The sequence below is a fragment of the Phycodurus eques genome, chromosome 6 (assembly GCF_024500275.1).
Source record: "Phycodurus eques isolate BA_2022a chromosome 6, UOR_Pequ_1.1, whole genome shotgun sequence".
Taxonomy (NCBI): Eukaryota; Metazoa; Chordata; class Actinopteri; order Syngnathiformes; family Syngnathidae; genus Phycodurus; species Phycodurus eques.
Window position 1 is genome coordinate 12,988,883 of NC_084530.1, and position 19,691 is coordinate 13,008,573.

The window sequence follows — 19,691 nt, forward strand, 5'->3', positions numbered from 1 at the left end:
ACGGTCCTTGTCTGAGCCTTGACTCATTTCACTGCTCTCATTGGCTGTGAGGACCCACGTGATTTGTGACAAGGCGGAAGTCGAGCATTTTCTAGCGAAAACCAAAACATTCGGGACTACGTTCCATTTGTTCTATTTGAACTAACGCAACAACAAGCGGGGGTCCTGGGTTGCCTTCGTAAGCTATATTGTACAAGCCGACAGCTGTGCAGAATGCTGAATGCCGCCGCCGCGGAAAGGAACAAGGAGCCCATCCTGATGGTGCTGCGGGGCTGCGTGAATACCGACAGACGGCTGCAAGCGCTCGAGATCTCCTCCGGTACGGGACAACATGTCATACATTTGGCTGGGGCTCTCCGGAACATTACTTGGCAACCATCAGAGTACGACCAACGGTCTTTAACCAGGTATATCTCTTTTATTTTGTTTCCACTGCAGTAAACTCAATGACGGGCATACGCGAGGAGCCCTGAGAATGCGCACAACATCGAGTGGACTTCACGCCAATCCTGAGCGGCGTTAATGACGAAGGCGTGTTTGTGTTGTGGGACTAACGACACGCCGTGCTTCCGTTTTTTTCAGTATCGAAGCCTACAGAGCTCACTACCAGCTGAACAACGTGAAGCCTGCCATCCACCTGGACGCGTCTCGGAGCCACGATCACTGGGGAGGGATCCAGCCACAGAGCCTCGATCTGGTCCTCAACATCAACATGATCCACATCTCTCCCATGGCTTGTACAGAGGCACGTATCTTGGCGACGGCTCTAATTTTAGTCCACGGACTTTTCCTACACCTGCACAATGTAATGATATCAACAAAATCCTGCTTCCGAAACAATAATCAGAATCCTCGTTATTGGCCAGTGTAGTTGGCGTCACTCTGGTCCTTTTGCTAAGAGACACTAGAACAAAATATATGTTTAGTACAGAACATATGACGTAAGTCTATGTATGCCGAAGTATTACAAGCACATCCAGTATTCAGTGCACTGTAAATCACAAGTGCAATAATAAACATACTGTTAAACAGGACATATTATGGACAATTCACTTCTTTTTGTACCGGTATACAAATAGTTGGGTGTTTGGAGTGGTGGCCCACCCATCAAGTCTGAAATTCAACAACCAAATATAGCGGTACCATACCTTGACTTACAAGTGGAATTCTCTCTGTGACCAATCTCGTAACTCAATTTACTCCTACGTGAATTAAATTGTCCCCATTGAAATGAATTGAAATGCTCTTAATCCGTTTTTTAAAAAAACGTTAAAAACACCCCATTTTTAAAAATGTTTTTAATAAAAATAGCACTGTATTGCAAAATATAAATATAAAAACAAAGCAAAATTAAGCTGAAAGTCACACACACTAGTACATTTGTGTGTTGTTGTGACTTTAGAGGGCGGGGCCTAGTGAGTGATGTCAGGAGCCTGGATTCCATCCTTTTGGCCATTTACCACAGTGCTAGTTCAATGTGAGCGTTTTCTCCATGCTCCTTGCATGTGTTTTCATTTTGTATGTGTGTTTAACTGTCCCATTCAATAAGCAGGTGAAAGTGCAGTGTGTGTGTCCCCCCCCCGCCCCACACACACTTCACTCAAGCGACAGCGTATCTGAGGCTTGCTCGTAATTGAAATTTTGGCATGCAACGCAAAACAAAACAAAAAATAACCAAACGACGGCTCGTAACTAAAAAAAACTCCCAAGTTGGGGCACCTCTGCTCTGCTCCTTGTAATGATGTAGGATGTGCTTATTTGCCTTCTAGGGTTTATTCAAAGGGGTTGGAGTGGTGTTGAAGCCACAAGGTTTGCTGTTGACATATGGGGTGAGTTTAAAACGCCTCTATCTCCTCATAAATGTGCATTGCATGTGATAATGTTGTGCTGCAATTTCTGCTGTGCTCTCCAGCCTTACGCAGTGAATGGTGGCATCACACCACAAAGCAATATTGATTTTGACTTAAGCCTGCGACAGAGGTAAGGTGACCGTTCATCTTCATATGCAATGTTTTGTGGAATTATGTCATCGTGAGAGACAGGAGTATCCTGGCAATCATGTTAAATGCACTTGTGTAATTCAATAACGAAACATTTTAATTTCCAGGAACCCAGAGTGGGGTCTTAGGGATATTTCCCTCCTCAAATCACTTGCAGAAATACATGGTTTATTCCTGGAGAAAATTGTAAGTTATCAGCTTTTTCAAGCCGATAAAAAAAAAAAAAAAAAATCCCCCGTACAATTTTAATGTAAATGTTTTCTGTGTTAGGTGGACATGCCAGCCAACAACAAATGTCTCCTGTTCAGGAAGGAGAGTTTGGTGTAAAGTGTCCTGTCCTTCTTTTGCTGAACGGATAACATCAGGATGGAGAAAAGCGCCTTAAATTAAGTCAAAGCTCAGACGTGTTGCCAAATTCTTTCAGTTAATTAGACATTAGAATAAATAAACAGCCAGAATGATTGTATCATAAACCTGTAGTACACTATATTCCTGGTTGCCCACATGTGTAATAGTAACTGACTGCTTATTTTGCTTGATTTAGTGTGTTTTTGCTTCTGTGCTCCTCTTCTCATTGTATATATGGGTCATTTAGCAGAAACACCAGAAAAATACTGTAACTTGTAGAAATGGTTTACAGATGATAATGTGCACTATAGGTATTGAAAACAAGTATATAATAGATCATATAATAAAGACAATATAGAGACAAGCTAAGTGACGTTTTGCTAAGCAAATACAAGTTAATATAAAGATATTTTTCTGACAGCTATAAAAGAAAACAAATGTGAATGCTATCATATGGACTGCATGTCAAGACAAAGTATAATCTACTTTGATTCAAATCAAAACAAAAGCACCAGAATAAGACATCGCAACACACGGAATATAGTTTTAAGTAGCTATAGATGCCAGTAGTGCTCTTGTGGAAAATATGTAGAATTCTTGTTAAGTTAATGTACTACACCTCAGTGATAAAAGTTTCACAGTGCCATTTGTTCCTTCAGCCATCTGTGCAATAACAAGTCTTTTACAATGTCTGGCAGGTCTTTTTAACCAGAACTTCACGAAGCTTCTTAAGTCTGCGATCAGTTATTGCTCTGACGTAACTGTCTGACTGGATGATGGCCATGCCGTCCTGCACCACGCCCATCACCAGCAGAGGGTTTTCCTCCAAGGTGATGTTTGGGCAAGGACAACTCCAGTCTATCTTGTCAATGGTCACCTCAAGGTGTTTGGTGTTGAAGAAAGTCAAGCCCATCTTTTCATCTCTGAGAACCTCTTCCAAGCTAAAGCGGGCCAATCCCGAGTCCAGATCCTCAACGAGCTCGGTCAGCCGCCCCACAATGGCAAAGTCACTGCGGCATAAACTAGGCACCATTTTCCCCTTAAGCCTACACGTCTTGCAAGGTTTCCTTTTGGGTGCTGGGCAGTTTGCTTCACACTCCTTTTGCGTGCCGAAGCTGTTAGCATTCCCATGGCAGCCACCGTAGGCGAAAGCTTGGCACTGCTTCATGATGGAATTCCAAGCCCAACGCACTTCCCAAGCTTTGCAGGGGCCCTGGACTGAAGGTAGGGAGCAGATCCCATTCCCCTCTCTCTGACAGAAGGCCTTACATTCCTCATAAGTCTCAAATCGGTTGCGGCTATCCTCACATCCTCCATTGCTGAACGCCATGCAAGAGCCCAGCTTGCTGTCATAGTACCAATCCGTATGGCGCTCACCGCTGCACACTCTCGTGTCCACTTCAGCCAGGCAGTCAGCTGGTGAGAAGGGCCTCCCCATGGGCATCTCCGGATCATCAGAGAAGTCGTCATCAGCCCGGCGTATGACTGATAGAGGGTAGTCTGCACGGAGAACCCCTGCGGAATTGCGTGCAATGCACGTGTAGATGCCCGTGTCCCACACCTGGGCGTTATAGATGACAAGCTTTCCAATGTTGGTAATCACCACATTGCCGTACATTTGATCCGGCCTCATGACGAGTCTCTCGCGCCGCTCACTTTGTTTCTCCCAGGTTACATCGGGTCTGGGGATGCCTATGACATCACAGTGGAAGCTGACCGTGCCTCCGACATAGATGGACTGGTGGTGAGGGTTGGAGTACAGCGTGGGTGGCATTGGTTCCTCCTCAGAGGATGTTGGTGTGGGATAAGCAGTCGTGCCCTGAGGCAGCGGACTAGTGTGGGGTCCTGCGAGGTAGAATCGGCAGGTGACCACAGTGAGAGTCACCCCCCGGATGCAGGCCTCTGCATCCATGTAGCAGCGGTTGAAATACGTGAGGCCATCCGATGCGCAGGTGAAGTTGGGCTCTTTCTCGCATCGGTCCCGACACTTGCAGATGGGCTGGCCGTCCCAGATGTCACATGTGGCTCCCTGCTGGCTGCAGATGAATCCATCGCAGGTCGCCGTGGACCCCGGGGCGCCGTCCCCTTTCCCCCCAAGGCCATCAGGCTGAGCAGTGGTGCCATCGGAGAATCGTGCAGCTACACAACTGTTGAGGCCGCACACGTTGGTACAGCACTTCTCAAAGTCAGCACAGTCCTGCTCACACAACACAAAGCACAAACCACTAATTGACAGAGATGGCAAGTCTTATAAAAGTACAGATACTTAAATTATTCAACTCCTATATTTAAGTAAGGAGGGGAGTACAGAATTCAAAGTATTCAAGTACAAAATCCATCCATCCATTTTCTGAGCCGCTTCTCCTCACTAGGGTCACGGGCGTGCCGGAGCCTATCCCAGCTGTCATCGGGCAGGAGGCGGGGTACACCCTTACCTGGTTGCCAGCCAATCGCAGGGCACATAGAAACAAACAACCATTCGCACTCACAGTCATGCCTACGGGCAATTTAGAGTCTCCAATTAATGCATGTTTTTGGGATGTGGAAGGAAACCGGAGTGCCCGGAGAAAACCCACGCAGGCACGGGGAGAACATGCAAACTCCACACAGGCGGGGCCGGGGATTGAATCCGGGTCCTCAGAACTGTGAGGCTGACGCTCTAACCAGTCAATCCACCGTGCCGCCCCAAGTACAAAATTTCAAATGAATTTTTTCAGTAACCGTTTTGACAACTTGGCACAATGAAAGAATGTGTTTAGTTTTTTTTAGAAAATACATTTTTGAATGCAAGAAACTGGTGGTTTTTAGGCTAGTAAAATACAAAACCCATTTCCCCACATAATTCCTGGAGCTGACAACATCAAACTATTCTCTTAAGGCCATGCATGGGGAATATCTTGCATCTCCAAATCTGTCGCATTGCAGTATTGTTGTTAATGCATCCTGGTTCACGTTGTGCCTATAAGTCAACAAGATCCCCATCAATCAAGCAAAAACCCAACGGCTTTTTGCGCCATAATCCGTGGAGGATTAAAAAAGGAATGAGCTAAAAAAAAAAAAAAAAGTGTCACATTTCTGTTTTTCAAATGTAGGGAATAAAAGTACAACCACAATTCCAATGAAGTTGGCATGTGTTAAACATAAAAACAGAATACAATGATTTGCAAATCATGTTCAACCTATATTTAATTGAATACACTACAAAAACAAGATATTTAATGTTCAAACTGACAAACTTTATTGTTTTTAGTCAATAATCATTAACTTAGAATTTTATGGCTGCAACACATTCAAAAAAAGCTCGGACAGGTGGCAAAAAAGACTGAGAAAGTTGAGGAATGCTCATCAAACACCTGTTTTGAACATCCCACAGGTGAAGAGGCTAATTGAGAACAGGTGGGTGCCATGATTGGGTATAAAAGGAGCTTCCCTCAGTCATTCACAAGCAAAGATGGGGAGAGGTTCACCTCCTTGTGAACAAGTGTGTGAAAAAATAGTCGAACAGTTTAAGGACAATGTTCCTCAACGTACAATTGCAAGGAATTTAGGGATTTTATCATCTACGGTCCATAATATCTTCAAAAGGTTCAGAGAATCTGGAGAAATCACTGCATGTAAGCGGCAAGGCCGAAAACCAACATTGAATGCCCGTGACCTTCGATCCCTCAGGCGGCACTGCATCAAAAACCGACATCAATGCGTAAAATATATCACCATATGGGCTCAGGAACACTTCAGAAAACCATTGTCAGTAAATACAGTTCGGCGCTACATCCGTAAGTGCAACTTGAAACTCTACGATGCAAAGCAAAAGCCATTTATCAACAACACCCAGAAACGCCGCCGGCTTCTCTGGGCCCGAGATCATCTAAGATGGACTGATGGAAAGTGGAAAAGTGTTCTGTGGTCTGATGAGTCCACATTTAAAATTGTTTTTGGAAATTGTGGACGTCGTGTCCTCCGGGCCAAAGACGGAAAGAAAACATCCGGACTGTTATGGACGCAAAGTTCAAAAGCCAGCATCTGTGATGGTATGGGGCTGTGTTAGTGCCAATGGCATGGGTAACTTACACGTCTGTGAAGGCACCATTAATGCTGAAAGGTACATACAGGTTTTGAAGAAACATATGCTGCCATCCAAGCAACGTCTTTTTCATGGAAGCCCCTGCTTATTTCAGCAAGACAATGCCAAACCACATTGTGCACGTGTTACAACAGCGTGGCTTCATAGTAAAAGACTGGCCTGCCTGCAGTCCAGACCTGTCTCCCATTGAAAATGTGTGTGGCGCATTATGAAGCGTAAAATACGACAACAGAGACCCCGGACTGTTGAACAGCTGAAGCTGTACATCAAGCAAGAATGGGAAAGAATTCCACCCACAAAGCTTCAACAATTAGTGTCCTCAGTTCCCAAACGTGTATTGAATGTTGTAAAAGAAAAGGTGATGTAACACAGTGGTAAACATGACCCTGTCCCAGCTTTTTTGGAACGTGTTGCAGCCATAACATTCTAAATTAATGATTATTTGCTAAAATCAATCAAGTTTATCAGTTTGAACATTAAATATCTTGTCTTTGTAGTGTATTCAATATAGGTTGAACATGGTTTGCAAATCATTGGATTCTGTTTTTATTTATGTTTAACACAAAGTCCCAACTTCATTGGAATTGGGGTTGTAAAAAGTCATCCAGAAAAAAAGCCTATACCTGAAATACAACGTGCTTCTTCTTCAGTACATGCCCAACACGTGTAATTTTGAGTGTATATATATTTGTAAATAAATAATATTCGGTATAAAGTATAAATTACCTCACCTCATCAACGTTGCATTCTCTCTCGCAGGTGCTTTGTGCGTCAACCCAGAGATTTGTGTTAAGTGTGTTGGGACAAAGCCCCTCGTGTTCCACTTTGGGTGGTGACACACTTGCACCCAGAGAAAGTCCGAGTAATTGGAAAACCAAAATTGTTCGCAAATATCCGCGAATCCATCCCACTTCTTGTCTATTGGAGTAGAGTGCATAGCGCCAAATGGTATTCCTCTTGCCGCATCTATAATCCAAAAGTGGTAGATGGGTTTTATGCATTGTTGCTCTTTTGCAAGAGTCGTCCTTCGGTTAATTCCATACCTCATTTAGGTTAACATAAGGAAGTGGGGTTTTGTAAGCCTTTCAGTGAGGTCTGGTTTGCGCACAAGTCTTCTTGCAGTGCGTAAAGTCAGTAAACCACTTCAACCAAATTCCGTGCGCCATGACAAATCAGATCCAGAAATACGTTACGTAAATATAGTTTCGATTAGTAGAATTGTTTCCTTGATCGTCCATAGAAAAACGAATCAGGAGACCAAGTTGAACTCTGGGCGATTACACACTGCCGCGGAATAAGCGAACACAATGAGAATTGAGAGACGGAACATCAGCCTTTCAGAGAGTGAATGGGGAGGGTAGGAGAGAGGGGGGCAGGGGGGGCGATGCAGCCCTCCACCCCCACCCCCATCCCCGGCCATGCGGTGTCTCAAACTTTTATGAAGCAGTGCCATGCAATCAGCAACTGCACAAACATTGTAAAAACATCAAAGAAAACACACCACAACAAGCTGTGCCAACAACCGTGTGCACGGACATAAACATCCCCGTGACAAGTCCAACGTTAAAGGTGTCCAGACACAATTTATTGCGGTGTCGCCTTCAAACTGCCAAGCAACTTTTCGGGGGATCATTAATGTGGAAGCTTGATTTTATGGGACGTTTTGTGGTTCTGGAATAAATTGCAACTTTGGTGTGCAGTATTGGACAGTGTGTCACAAAAGTCTGGACACAAATGGGCCAATGACGCAATGTGGAGTTATTGCATCAAACTTGGCGTCACGCATGTTGGAAATCATAGTGAAGATGTTCTTTGTTAAAATTGCGATTGAAAACAACATTGTTGAAAATGTCATTCCTTGAAAAGAAGCATTTTTTTTTTGCGATTTAAGCAGGGTAATAGGCGACTGACTTGAAAAACGTTTTTGACCTCGTTCATTGCACGCCGTCCCTCATTCACATCGAGTTCAGAGATGCCAAAGCCAGGTGGCAAGACGTAAAGCGACACATTTGCATTGTCCCGAGGCCGCTGCGAGGCGCTGAGAAGCTGCCCCCCTCATCTTTTCATTGGCAGTGACCCCGCAACCTTTCCGTGACTTTTGACCACTGCATTCATGTTCCGGTTGTCCAAAAGTGGTCAACGCAACGCTAATCAATTCAGTTTGAAGACTCCTCGGCACCGGTGGCCCCACAACATACAAAGAGAGCCAAACATATTCCCACAATGACCTTGACAGTAAAATGACAGATCAGTTTTACCCACCTTTATTTGTAAAGTGTGTCTTTGTTTTTTATGCAGCCGGATGAGAAAATGAGTATTAGTTAATATCCAAACCTTTACAACACAGCTCTGATTGCATCAAGACATCGAGATTGTGCTTTAGTTTATTTAATACAGTACAACGCACTGGTCTCAGTACGGCACAGACAGAAAAAATGTGCACCATATTTTAATTCCTTACATAATCTTACCACATATTGTTTCATCAGGAAGGTTAAACTCAGATTAAAAAAAACATACTTTATGCTCTTACTGAGTGAGGTCTTGCTGTAAACTTAACATCTTACACTTCTTGTCAATCATTTGTGTGGTGCACAATGGAAAGCTTGCTAAATGTCAACAGGAACCAGGCACTGCTGTCATGAGTCTACTTTCCAGGAGGCTGAAAGGAGTTCAAACTCACAAATACTTGAGAGGCAGCGACACAAAATTCCACCGGATACTAAATGGCCACAGAAAGGTAGCAGATGAATATCATTTTTACATTCATAAATACATAGCATACAGTTCACAAAATATTCAAAATGCAAAAAAAAAAAATTGTATTTACAAATTTATGTTGAACAATAGCAAACCTAAAAAGGTAAAAATCTGTACATTTAGTTTGTACTTATTCTCATCAGCACCAAGCCATTTCCAAAGTTTTTAATGAAAACTATAATTTCACTTAATAGGTTAAAAAGGCTGCAGAACAACATCCAATAGTGGGTGAAACTAAAGCAGCTGATCAGGTATAGGGCAATGCAGTTTTTAGATGGTAGTTTTGCTGAACTCCGTGCAAATAATTGAATTGCCCCATCGCCTGATGATATAAATCAAATGAGCCATATTTAAAATTTAACTTTAATCTCAGATTTGAAAAAGGTTGTTGCAAAGAGAGTGGCCCCTCAATGAGGGTATAAGACACTGTAAATTAGACAAGTCTCCCATAAGAGTCAAAACCAAACAATTACATAAAGCAATATTTAAAAATTAAAGTCCAATTTTAAATATTAAGATAAACATAAAATTTCAAAAATAAACTGATCTGAATATTCTCCCCTAATATGTAGTATTAGAGGGTGAGTTACAATCCGCAACTGATCTCTTGGTCCAATGTCTTGTTCAACTCGATCAGTTAGTTTATTTAGTAAATGTGTGGGCAAAACAGATGGCACCAGCAAGTGCAAATAAATAGAAACCCAGCACAACAGGTCAAAGCACGTTCAAGGTAGCGCCAAGTTCTGATCAGGTTTACTTGTAGGTAGCATGTTTCCACGCCCAGTGGCCTTGAGAGGCCTCTGGGAGCAACACCACCAAAACACACTGGCCTCAGTCCACGCTTTCACTACGATATCTTACAGTTCCCCTTGGAGGAAGAGGATGGAGAGGTTTTTGGTGGACTCTGTGGGGGTCTGAAGGACTTGGAGCGTTTGATACTGTTGGCCTTGCTTCCGCCACTTGTGCCGCCCGGGGTTGCACTGTTGACCACCGAGTAGGAGCGTCCGTGCATCATAACCGCATTCATGCCGTTGGCCATGGAGAATGACTTGAGGTGGGATTTGATGGCCACCGGGAGAGGCAGCTTGTCGATGAGGTGCACAGGTGTGCAGGAGACGATGGAACGGCAGCACAGATCTCGGAGGCTGAAAACTGGAAAGGGAATCCAGATGATGCAAGTGCATGCATGGGATGTGATCAAGTTCAAAATATGTTCGGAAATCCTGTTTTTTCTTTTTTTTTATGTGAGTGACTGGTTATATGTCTATAGGTATGTGCCCAAAAATTTGAATATTGATGAAAAGGGAATTATTTCAATAATTTGTTTCAGAAAGTTAAACTTGTGTGTTATACTAGTTTACCACACACAAAATGAAATATTTGAACATATTTGTTTCGATGTTGACAATTAAATATAGAAATTCACTCCTAGAATTTGTCTGAATTTCCATATTTTCAAACTTTTGTCAAGAACATGACCGCAGGACCGCTATTGCAGTATACTTTGTAATAGGATTAAAATAATTCTACATACTGTTCAATTGTGCAACAATTTACTATTTTGTGAATGCCATTTATATTATATATTTCCTATATCCACTACTGCTACTGAAATGATGAACATTTATTTCCCCATTATGAGACTAATAAAGGTTATCTTTTATTATAAATATTTATTATTAATAATAATATACTTTTCACCTGACCCCGTTCTCAGTTGACGTCTCCAGTGATGTATTAATTCATTTCCGGTTCAGGGGGCATTTTGTGAGGCCGTGAATTATTTTACATACAGACCCTTTCCGAACATTTTTTATATCATGGAAAAGTTTATTTCCATAATTCCCCTCAAAAAGTTAAACTTTCACAGATATATATGTGTGTGTGTGTATGTATGTGTGTGTGTGTGTGTATATATATATATATATATATATATATATACATATATACACACACATATATATATATATATACACACACATATATACACACATATATATATATATACACACATACACACACACATATATATATATATATATATATATATATATGTGTGTGTGTGTATATATTATATATATATATATATATATATATATATATATATATATATATAGCAGGCAAACAACTGTCCTGCATACCAAACGGTCGTTTACTTGCTCGGTGGCAAAACAGCTCCATAGCGGCCATTCTTCCCATGGAATTACACAACTTTTGGGGGAACGATAATAGGACATCATTGTTCTCAAAGGAATGATCCTTCTTTTTGAGAAGCAAAAGAACTGCTGACTCTGGACCAGAAAAAACTGCTCTCCTACATTGTGCCATGCGTAAAGATATTTTGGGGGGTTTAATTACATGGAGTGAGCTCAAATTATGACAGGAATTTGTATCTGTAAATATTTTCATTCATCCAACTCATTGATTCTCAGGGCATTGAATCGATCACAATTGGACTGTTCTGGTTGTCTTAGAAGACGTTTCACGTCTTATCCGAGCAGGCTTCAGCAGTTCATGCACAGACTGGAATTTGTGTTGAGTATAACTTTTATTCCTTGCTGTTTTGGTGTACAGTCAACAAAAGCCTCACCTCTGTTGGGCCTCCAGAACTTTTCCATCCCGTGCCTCATGAGCACGATACGTGAGAGTTCTGTGAAAGACTCGATGACATTGAAGTTGCACAGAGGGCTGACCTCAAAGAATGTCATGCTGTTTTTTTCAGCATAAGCCCTTGCTTGCTCTGTTGGAACCCGCCGCTTGAAAGCCAAGTGAAGTCGGTTGCCAACCAAGATTCTGGGCACACCTGGGGCATGCTGAAAGATGTAACATGTTTTTTTTACTGTGTAAATGTGGTGACATACATCACAAGAAGCTAGGGATATTCGGCTTTTGGTCACATTTAAAGATGAACTTAAAATGCACTACAACCTTTACAGGAGAACATAAATTGACCTTCTCTACTTTTGAATGCACGTCCAACTGTACAATGTTTAAGTACTTCTAGCCCAGCTTGCTGATCTCTGACAAGGAGCTGAATGTCAAAATTCATCCATTCATCCATGTTCTATACTGTTTATCCTCACTGGGGTAGCGGACGCGCTGGAGCCTATCCCAGCTATCTTCGGGCGAGAAGCGGGGTACACCTTGAACTGGTCGCCAGCCAATCGCAGGGCACACTTAAACAAACAACCATTCACACCTACTGGCAATTTGGAGTCTTCAATCAACCTACCATGCATGGTTTTTTTTTGGAGGGGGGGAGAGTGGGAGGAAGCCGGAGTACCCGGAGAAAACCCACGCAGGCCCTTTGAGAACGTGCAAACTCCACACAGGCGGGGTCGGGATTTTAACCCCGGTCCTCAGAACTGTGAGGCAGCTGTGCTAACCAGTCGAGCAACGTGCCGCCTGTCAAAATTCACAACGGTGTTTTTTAAATTCTTATTTACATGGACGTCCACTTCTATGGCTTTCTATGAATCTTCCTGTCTCTCTGTATGTGTGTTGTAGCCTGCAACCTGTGACACTCTAAGCTCAGTGGCCACTTCCCACTGAGACCATCCTGTTAGAAGCCTCACAATGGCGAGGTACTGTTGATCAATTGTTAGGTGTCCTCTTAGTCTCAGGATGTCAAAATGTGAACAGCATGATGAAGAGGACTGTTTAAATAACAATTATAATTGAACCAGGAAATGTACTGATCGATTCATAGACCACTTGTGAAATTTGCCATTCCACTCCTTTGTTGGAAACATACATTTTTGCAAAAAGTAGTGAATCAATGAACAGTTGGACATGTGCATTCAAAGTTGAGAGAGAGTCCAATTACGTTCGCCTGTAAAGGATATAGTGCATTTTAGGTTCATCCTGAAATTTCATCCAAAAGCCCAATATCCCTAACTTTTGGTGAGTACCGTATTTCTTTGATTAAAAATGCCAACCTCATCAATTTCTCGGATCCACCGGTCAATGCCATCAAATGACCAGCCATTGGTGATGTCATAAACAAGAAGTATGCCCTGTGGGATGAAAGTATTCATGAGCACAGGTACACACATGAACAAAATTGTTGATACCGCTCAGTTAATGAAAGAAAAGCCCACTATGATCACTAAAATAACTTTAAACGGACAAAAATAATAACTGAAAAAATACTAAAAAATAACCAATTAAAATGAGGCATTGCTTTATTTTTGTGGTTCAACAGAATTATATAAAAAAAAAAAAACTCCTGGCCTTGACAAAAATGATGGTACCTTTAACTTAATATGTTATTACAAAAAATGCTGAGAGGATCACTGCCATCAAATGATTTCAGTAACTGAGGTATTCTGGCGCAACCCTAAATACTCATTTGATACAATAGCGATGCTAGCCCAAAAGCAGCCTTCATCCAACAGCTCCCCCTTTTTTCTTCATAATCTGCATTGTTATGGTATTGGATTAGATTGGACTCCAGAGCTGCCAACCTATAAAAATTCACTTCTAGAACAATTTGTCCAAAGTTGTCTGAATTTCCATATTTTCAAAATTTCAGATCTCAAACGTCAACATTAAAACCCAGCACTCTACTTTGAAAACATAAAAATAACTACTGATAGCCTGAACTGCAGTTTATGTATGGACAATAGTTTTGGGTTTGTCAATGTACTTCTTTACGCCTACAATTACGTGTAAGAAGAACTGTAATTATGTCTTCTCTTGCATGCTATTTATATTATATATTTTCTACAATTGCTTCTGAAACCATGTAAATTTCCCCATTGTGGGACTAATAAAGGTTATCTTATATTAAAAATATTTACTACTAATAATATACTTTTAACCTGCCCACGTTCTGAAGTGACGTGCAGTGAAATACTCATTCATTTCCAGTTTAGACGTCCTGTGTGGCCATTTATCATTTTATTTATACCACTAAACACGTATTAATTGGCCTGTTATTTTGTTGTTTAAAGTTGGTTACACTCCGCGAAAACGCAGTTCCAGCCAGACCTATGTGACAAGTGTATTGTTTCACCAAATAACTTATTTAGATGTTTTGCGACCGTATGACAAGATAGCATCGCTTTGACATTGTCTTCACCTATACACTCCTCATCCTCCCTTTGTGACACTTTTGTGTAAGAAGCATGTTAAGAAGTCTAGCTTATTTGCTACCATGGAGGCGATGATCAGTGACTTACAATGCGTTGACACCGTATGCAAAGAGGACTATCGCCTCCGCGGCTTGACAGCTGGGGGCGTAATAAAATAGCGTGCACCAAGCAGCTGTTCAATGTGGATGCGCCGGTATATTATCAGATGCTGGATTCCCCCCCCAATATCCAGAACGATCAGTGTTACGGCCGTAACGAGTCAACATGCAGAGATTTCCGTACAAAATATGGACGTTCCGTAACATTTGGCAGTTCTGCGACTGATCGGGACATCTCTAATTATGAGTTTGCATTAAACTTGTGGAGCAGAATACAAAGTATGTGTTTGGTTAAATATACAACGTGTAACTCTCTTTGTTGTGTGCTTAGTCTTAGTAAAGTTCAGTAAAGTTCAACTGGAGTGTCAATAAACAGCATAAATCAAGCATCGATGACGTAGTATCAGAGCATTTTTAGGAGGCTACGCAGGAGTACAAACGTACAGTATCATTGGTACCGGTATTGGTGCATCCCTACAAAATAGCGGTCAAGACATGCCAAAAGCAAAGCAAAGCAAATTTATTCATACAGCGCATTTGTTGGAAACTTATTCCATTTGTGTGCAGCATAATAGCTAAATGCTGCTTCAATGTTTTGCTTTGGACTCTGTGCTCCACTATTTGACCTGAGTCTGTCGATCTCAGAGCCCTACTGGGTTTATATGCCATTAGCATTTCATTCATGTATTCAGGACTTAAACTGTTTAGTGATTTTTGGACCAGTAGCTGAACTTTAAAATCTATTCTAAAGCTGACTGGAAGCCAGTGTAAAGACTTTAGAATTGGAGTAATATGATCCAACCTCTTTGTTCTGGTCAGAACCCGAGCTGCAGCATTCTGAATGAGCTGCAGCTGTTTAATGCTCTTTTTGGGGAGTCCAGTCAGAAGACCATTACAATAGTCAAGTCTACTTGAGATAAAAGCATGGTTGCGTTTCTCCTGGTCAGCTTGACACATGCAAGCCTTCACTCTGGATATGTTCTTCAAATGGTAGAAGGCAGTTTTAGTAATTGATTTAATATGACTGTTGAAAGTCAGGTCAGAATCTATCAGTACACCAAGGTTTCAAGTCTCATTTAGACTAACAGAAATTGTTTGATTGCAGTTATTCCCTCAAAAGGTTGCGCAATACCATACTAAGGACATCATGTTTTAAAGCCAGGCCATTTTCATGAGTTTGTTTGTTTCAAATTAATTCTGTCGGACCACAAAAACAAAACAATGCCTGATTTTCATTGGTTAATTTTCATTAGATTTTAGTTGAATATTCCTTTTGGCAGTTTCAAGTTATTTCAGTGATCATTGTCAAGTTTTTTTGTATGTGTAACATGTGTAAGATTTGATGGCAACACACCATAAATGATTAGCAGTCCTCACCTGTGCTCCTCTTGAGTAAGACCTGAAGATGGTGCAGAATCTTCCCTGACCGGATGTATCCCTTACACAGAAGCATATATTTAAGCATTGTGTTTTTCTAAATACGATCTGTAGCCATCACTACCAGTCGTCCTTACCATAACTCTAACTTCACTCTTCTTCCATCCAGCAGTATTGTGGTTGTCTTGTAATCAATTCCTAAAATGTCACATAATTCAGATCAGTTTATGTTGGCCGTTACGGATGCCTTACGCATTATGAAATAAAACACAAGGGCAACTCACCACTGCTGTAAGCATAGGGAGACTCCACGGAGCCGTCTTGTAAACTGTCCAAGATTTCTCCCTTACCGACGTCGCTGTCTCCCACCAAGAGGAATTTAAGGAGATAGTCGTAACTCTTGACAGGACTACTTTGGCTGCCCATCATCCCACGCATTGAAGCCGGTTCTCGGGGAGCTGCTAACGCTCGCCACTCTTTAAACTGTCGCGAAAGGGACAAACCCGGCGGCCCCAACAATAACTGAGACGTAAATAACTGCTGGTTTAGTTTTGTTAACAATACAGCTAGCAAATATATTACAATTTGACCGAACTCAAAGGAAATGCATACATAAACTGTGAATTAGTACGAGTAAAGCCTCGCCACGCACCGTCGATGCAACGTCAAGATTTACAAAAACAATCAAAACATTAGCTTTAGCCACATTAGCTGCCTTGTGAGCAGCAGCCTAAACTAATGCTTGCGACAAACTTTGCCAGACTCAGAACACAGAACGTTTCAAGGCTAAAGTTGACTCCCGTATAAAGCGATATGATCAAGGAAGTGTGATGTTATATTAATCTGACATTTAAGGTAATATTCAGAAATACTCCGGTTAGCGAGCACAGCTTCCGGAAGGAGAGTGTGCGAATTTCCGGGTATGATGTCATTGTAACGCAATATCCGTAATATAAAAATACCTGCTGTAAACGAATGACAAATATGTTGTACCAATTTCGAAAGAAAAAAAAACACATTTGTTTGAATTGGACAACAAATGATTCAAGATGCTTCATCATAATATATGTTTATTTTTTATTTGTATTTTTTTTTTTTGCATTTGTTTGACCCACATGGCTTTGAAAATACAGACTCTAATTGGTTGAGTTCAATTTCTAATTAACTCCAGGTGACAATTGTGGCAAACTGATTAGTAGGGGCGAGCACTTCACAGGAAATAAGATGTTCAGAAAATGGGGTTGATGCATATTTGGATTTTCTTATTTTCTTTTTATTTGGCCTATTCTAAGCCACTGACAAGTGTTCCGGAATATGAAGATGCAGAATTAGAATGGGAGAGTTTGCAGGCAGAGCTGGAGAATGAGATGGATGAAGTAACTCCAGGCCTTGTACCCAGATCCCCAATGTTTAGTGACCGATTCCTAAGGAGTATATCTTCACCAGTACCAATGGCTCCATGGTATCGAACAGTTCCTTTCTCACAGGACCCGAAAGAGCTATTCATGCCCGAAAAAGGTGTTAGACCTGTTCCAGACTCAGTCAAGGAGATGTTGCTTGCACCACCTTCCACTGTTGCCTCATCTGAAGGAGCAGCCAAATCTAAGCTTGTTGAGGTCTTGTGCCACATTGACCGCATGTACGTGAAAGTAAGCAAGAAGCTTTTTTCAACAACAGACGCTTTCAAAGACTTGAAACTTGGCAAGTGTCCTGTTAACGAAGGCACTGCAGAACATTATTACCTTCTCTACCTTTTGAAAACTGACTGTGGATTCGAGAGAGAGGTTGGTTCATGTCAAGTCTGGTTTTTGTTGTTGTTGTTGTTGTTTTCTTTTGCAGTGCTTTGCCATTCAGCATACCACAACCTGTAAAAATGTCTGTCCTAGAGTACTGAAGACCATTTGTTCATCAGTATTGTACTCCACTATAAGCCAACCACTCCAGTCATTAGAGAGCTGCCATTTGACGTTGCCTTGCAATGCAAATATCCAAGGTAAAAAAAAACAAATCTATATTTTGCCTGACTAAATTTTTACTACATAATGCAAATTGAGGTTATTGCATACTTTGTTTTTAAGCAAGTTTAAGATTGCATGAAAAATGAGCCCTTACGTATTCATGATTTGGAGCTGGATTGTGACCTTTCAAAATAATGCAGCATATAAAAAGTTAATGTACCATGAAATTACTGATATGCTTTTTGGGAAAAGAAAAGTTACTTTGTGTACCCAGCTATTGATTATCTGGCATATGGAAACCAACCAAGTAGACCCAGCGCTTTCTGTTACACCATAACAAGCTAAGTTAAGCTATCATTTTAAAGTTTGCTTTAACCTGCAGTGCTTTTGTTCTGCTGCAGGCATTTTCACTCCTTCAATCCTGGCATCTCTATCGAACTGAGGAGAGGCACAGTTTACAAACCCCTACGTTCAAAAAATGCTTATGTCATCACTCCACAAGATGGTATGATTTTTGGAAATGTATTTTTCACCATTCCATGAACAGCTTATCTGGTGTGACAGACTACATTGCTGTTAAGACTACAAACTTTCATACACATTACTAGAAATTAGTTATTCCTTTGTGAATTGTAACGGTGTATACATTTTATTACACATGCAGTACTTTAAAAACGATGTGGACAATCACGAGTTTTATCTTTTTACATAATGGAACAGTAAATAGTAAGACAAATACAGGTTACATGAGAGCTAAGCTTATTTTCCTAATACAAAATAAATCAAATAGTTTTGTAATTTCCATAATTGTTATGCGATTTTCTTGTATTTCTAGCATCTGGGAATGAAATTGTTGGTGATAAAATGTTTATCCTGGGACAGCCAATGTACTTTGAGGTGAAACAAACAGACAGCACTTCAACAGACCAGAGACTTTACATCAACAAGTGTTTCATGACTGCTTTCCAAGATCCTTACTCTGACCCTAAATACACCGTTATTGACAACCAAGGGTAACCAGTTCAGCTCAGTCCATAAAAATATGGCATAATTCAACATTAACATAAACTTTTCATTTTTTGCAGTTGTATGATTGATAGTATGGTGACAAGACAGTCTGCGTTTCTCAAGGGCCCCTTAAACATCCAAAAATTCTCAGTGAGCGCCTTCATTTTCAAAGACACTGCAGTTTCATCATCATCGGTACAGTCAGTGTAATGCACACACCTGCAAACTATATAACGGGGGAAATATTTGTCATGCTAATCTCTGATAAAATCTTTTCAGCAACTCTATCTGCACTGTGAATTCTCTATGGGCGATCCAACACCAACCTCAAGTTTAAAGGCTTGCAATTATCATCGAGTTACCAAAAAGTGAGTCATCTGTGGCAAATTAGATCATTGTCAATTATAACAGCACTTTTGACCAGTTTGCAGAAAATGAAGTAATGTCTGTGGTTCAGGTGGAGGGAGTTGTATGGTAATGACAGTGTGTGTGCCTGCTGTGAATCCGCCTGCTTACCACTATCAAAAGGTACAGCTTGTCTGCAATTTTGTAATTTTATTTTTTAAACTGTCATGGAACAGTAGTTTAGCATGTGCACAAGGAATACATATATCATGCTCAAGCTAAGTTTTAAACTTGAAAAATATAATGTAACAGAAGCTTTAACATAATTATCTGACCGAATTATCATTCCAACAGCTTCTGGGAACATGGTCTCAAGTCCGTCTTGGAAGGTCAGATTTGGAGCTAAGGATGGAAACCCGGTGTTTGAACTGCAGCCGAGGTCCAACAACTGGGGCGCCTTCAGTTTGGAGGACTCATCTGACCATAGTGACTTCCTTAGCTACTGGGACTAATTATTGAATATTTTGGAAATAAAAGTACTTCGCCTCCTCTGTTATCCTGTATTCAATTTCCATCTACATGGAACTGTTACTATTGTCAATAATGAAGTATCTACA

At 41.1% G+C, this 19,691-nt stretch overlaps 4 protein-coding genes across 4 annotated transcripts; 2 read left to right on the forward strand and 2 right to left on the reverse strand.

Moving 5' to 3' along the window:
• The first annotated feature begins 73 nt into the window (after positions 1 to 73).
• On the forward strand, positions 74 to 2,996 carry mettl26 (methyltransferase like 26). The gene is made up of 6 exons (XM_061679890.1): positions 74 to 407; positions 583 to 745; positions 1,770 to 1,829; positions 1,913 to 1,980; positions 2,108 to 2,186; positions 2,271 to 2,996. Exons 1-6 carry the CDS (start codon positions 214 to 216, stop codon positions 2,325 to 2,327), a joined length of 621 nt encoding a protein of 206 aa, XP_061535874.1. The 5' UTR covers positions 74 to 213; the 3' UTR covers positions 2,328 to 2,996.
• A 34-nt stretch (positions 2,997 to 3,030) lies between these two features.
• wfikkn1 (WAP, follistatin/kazal, immunoglobulin, kunitz and netrin domain containing 1) lies at positions 3,031 to 7,433 on the reverse strand. Its single transcript, XM_061680102.1, has 2 exons — positions 7,164 to 7,433; positions 3,031 to 4,545 (listed from the first exon to the last, which is right to left on the reverse strand). Exons 1-2 carry the CDS (start codon positions 7,431 to 7,433, stop codon positions 3,031 to 3,033), a joined length of 1,785 nt encoding a protein of 594 aa, XP_061536086.1.
• Positions 7,434 to 8,696: 1,263 nt separating this feature from the next.
• Positions 8,697 to 16,676, reverse strand: LOC133403927 (ras-related protein Rab-40C-like). Its single transcript, XM_061679355.1, has 6 exons — positions 16,048 to 16,676; positions 15,901 to 15,961; positions 15,764 to 15,824; positions 13,131 to 13,208; positions 11,783 to 12,005; positions 8,697 to 10,344 (listed from the first exon to the last, which is right to left on the reverse strand). Exons 1-6 carry the CDS (start codon positions 16,199 to 16,201, stop codon positions 10,040 to 10,042), a joined length of 882 nt encoding a protein of 293 aa, XP_061535339.1. The 5' UTR covers positions 16,202 to 16,676; the 3' UTR covers positions 8,697 to 10,039.
• Positions 16,677 to 17,049: 373 nt separating this feature from the next.
• Positions 17,050 to 19,586, forward strand: zp3c (zona pellucida glycoprotein 3c). The gene is made up of 8 exons (XM_061678859.1): positions 17,050 to 17,547; positions 17,650 to 17,756; positions 18,123 to 18,226; positions 18,557 to 18,734; positions 18,807 to 18,933; positions 19,009 to 19,097; positions 19,187 to 19,257; positions 19,429 to 19,586. The coding sequence occupies exons 1-8, from the start codon at positions 17,131 to 17,133 to the stop codon at positions 19,584 to 19,586; spliced, it is 1,251 nt and encodes a 416-aa protein (XP_061534843.1). The 5' UTR covers positions 17,050 to 17,130.
• Positions 19,587 to 19,691: the final 105 nt, after the last annotated feature.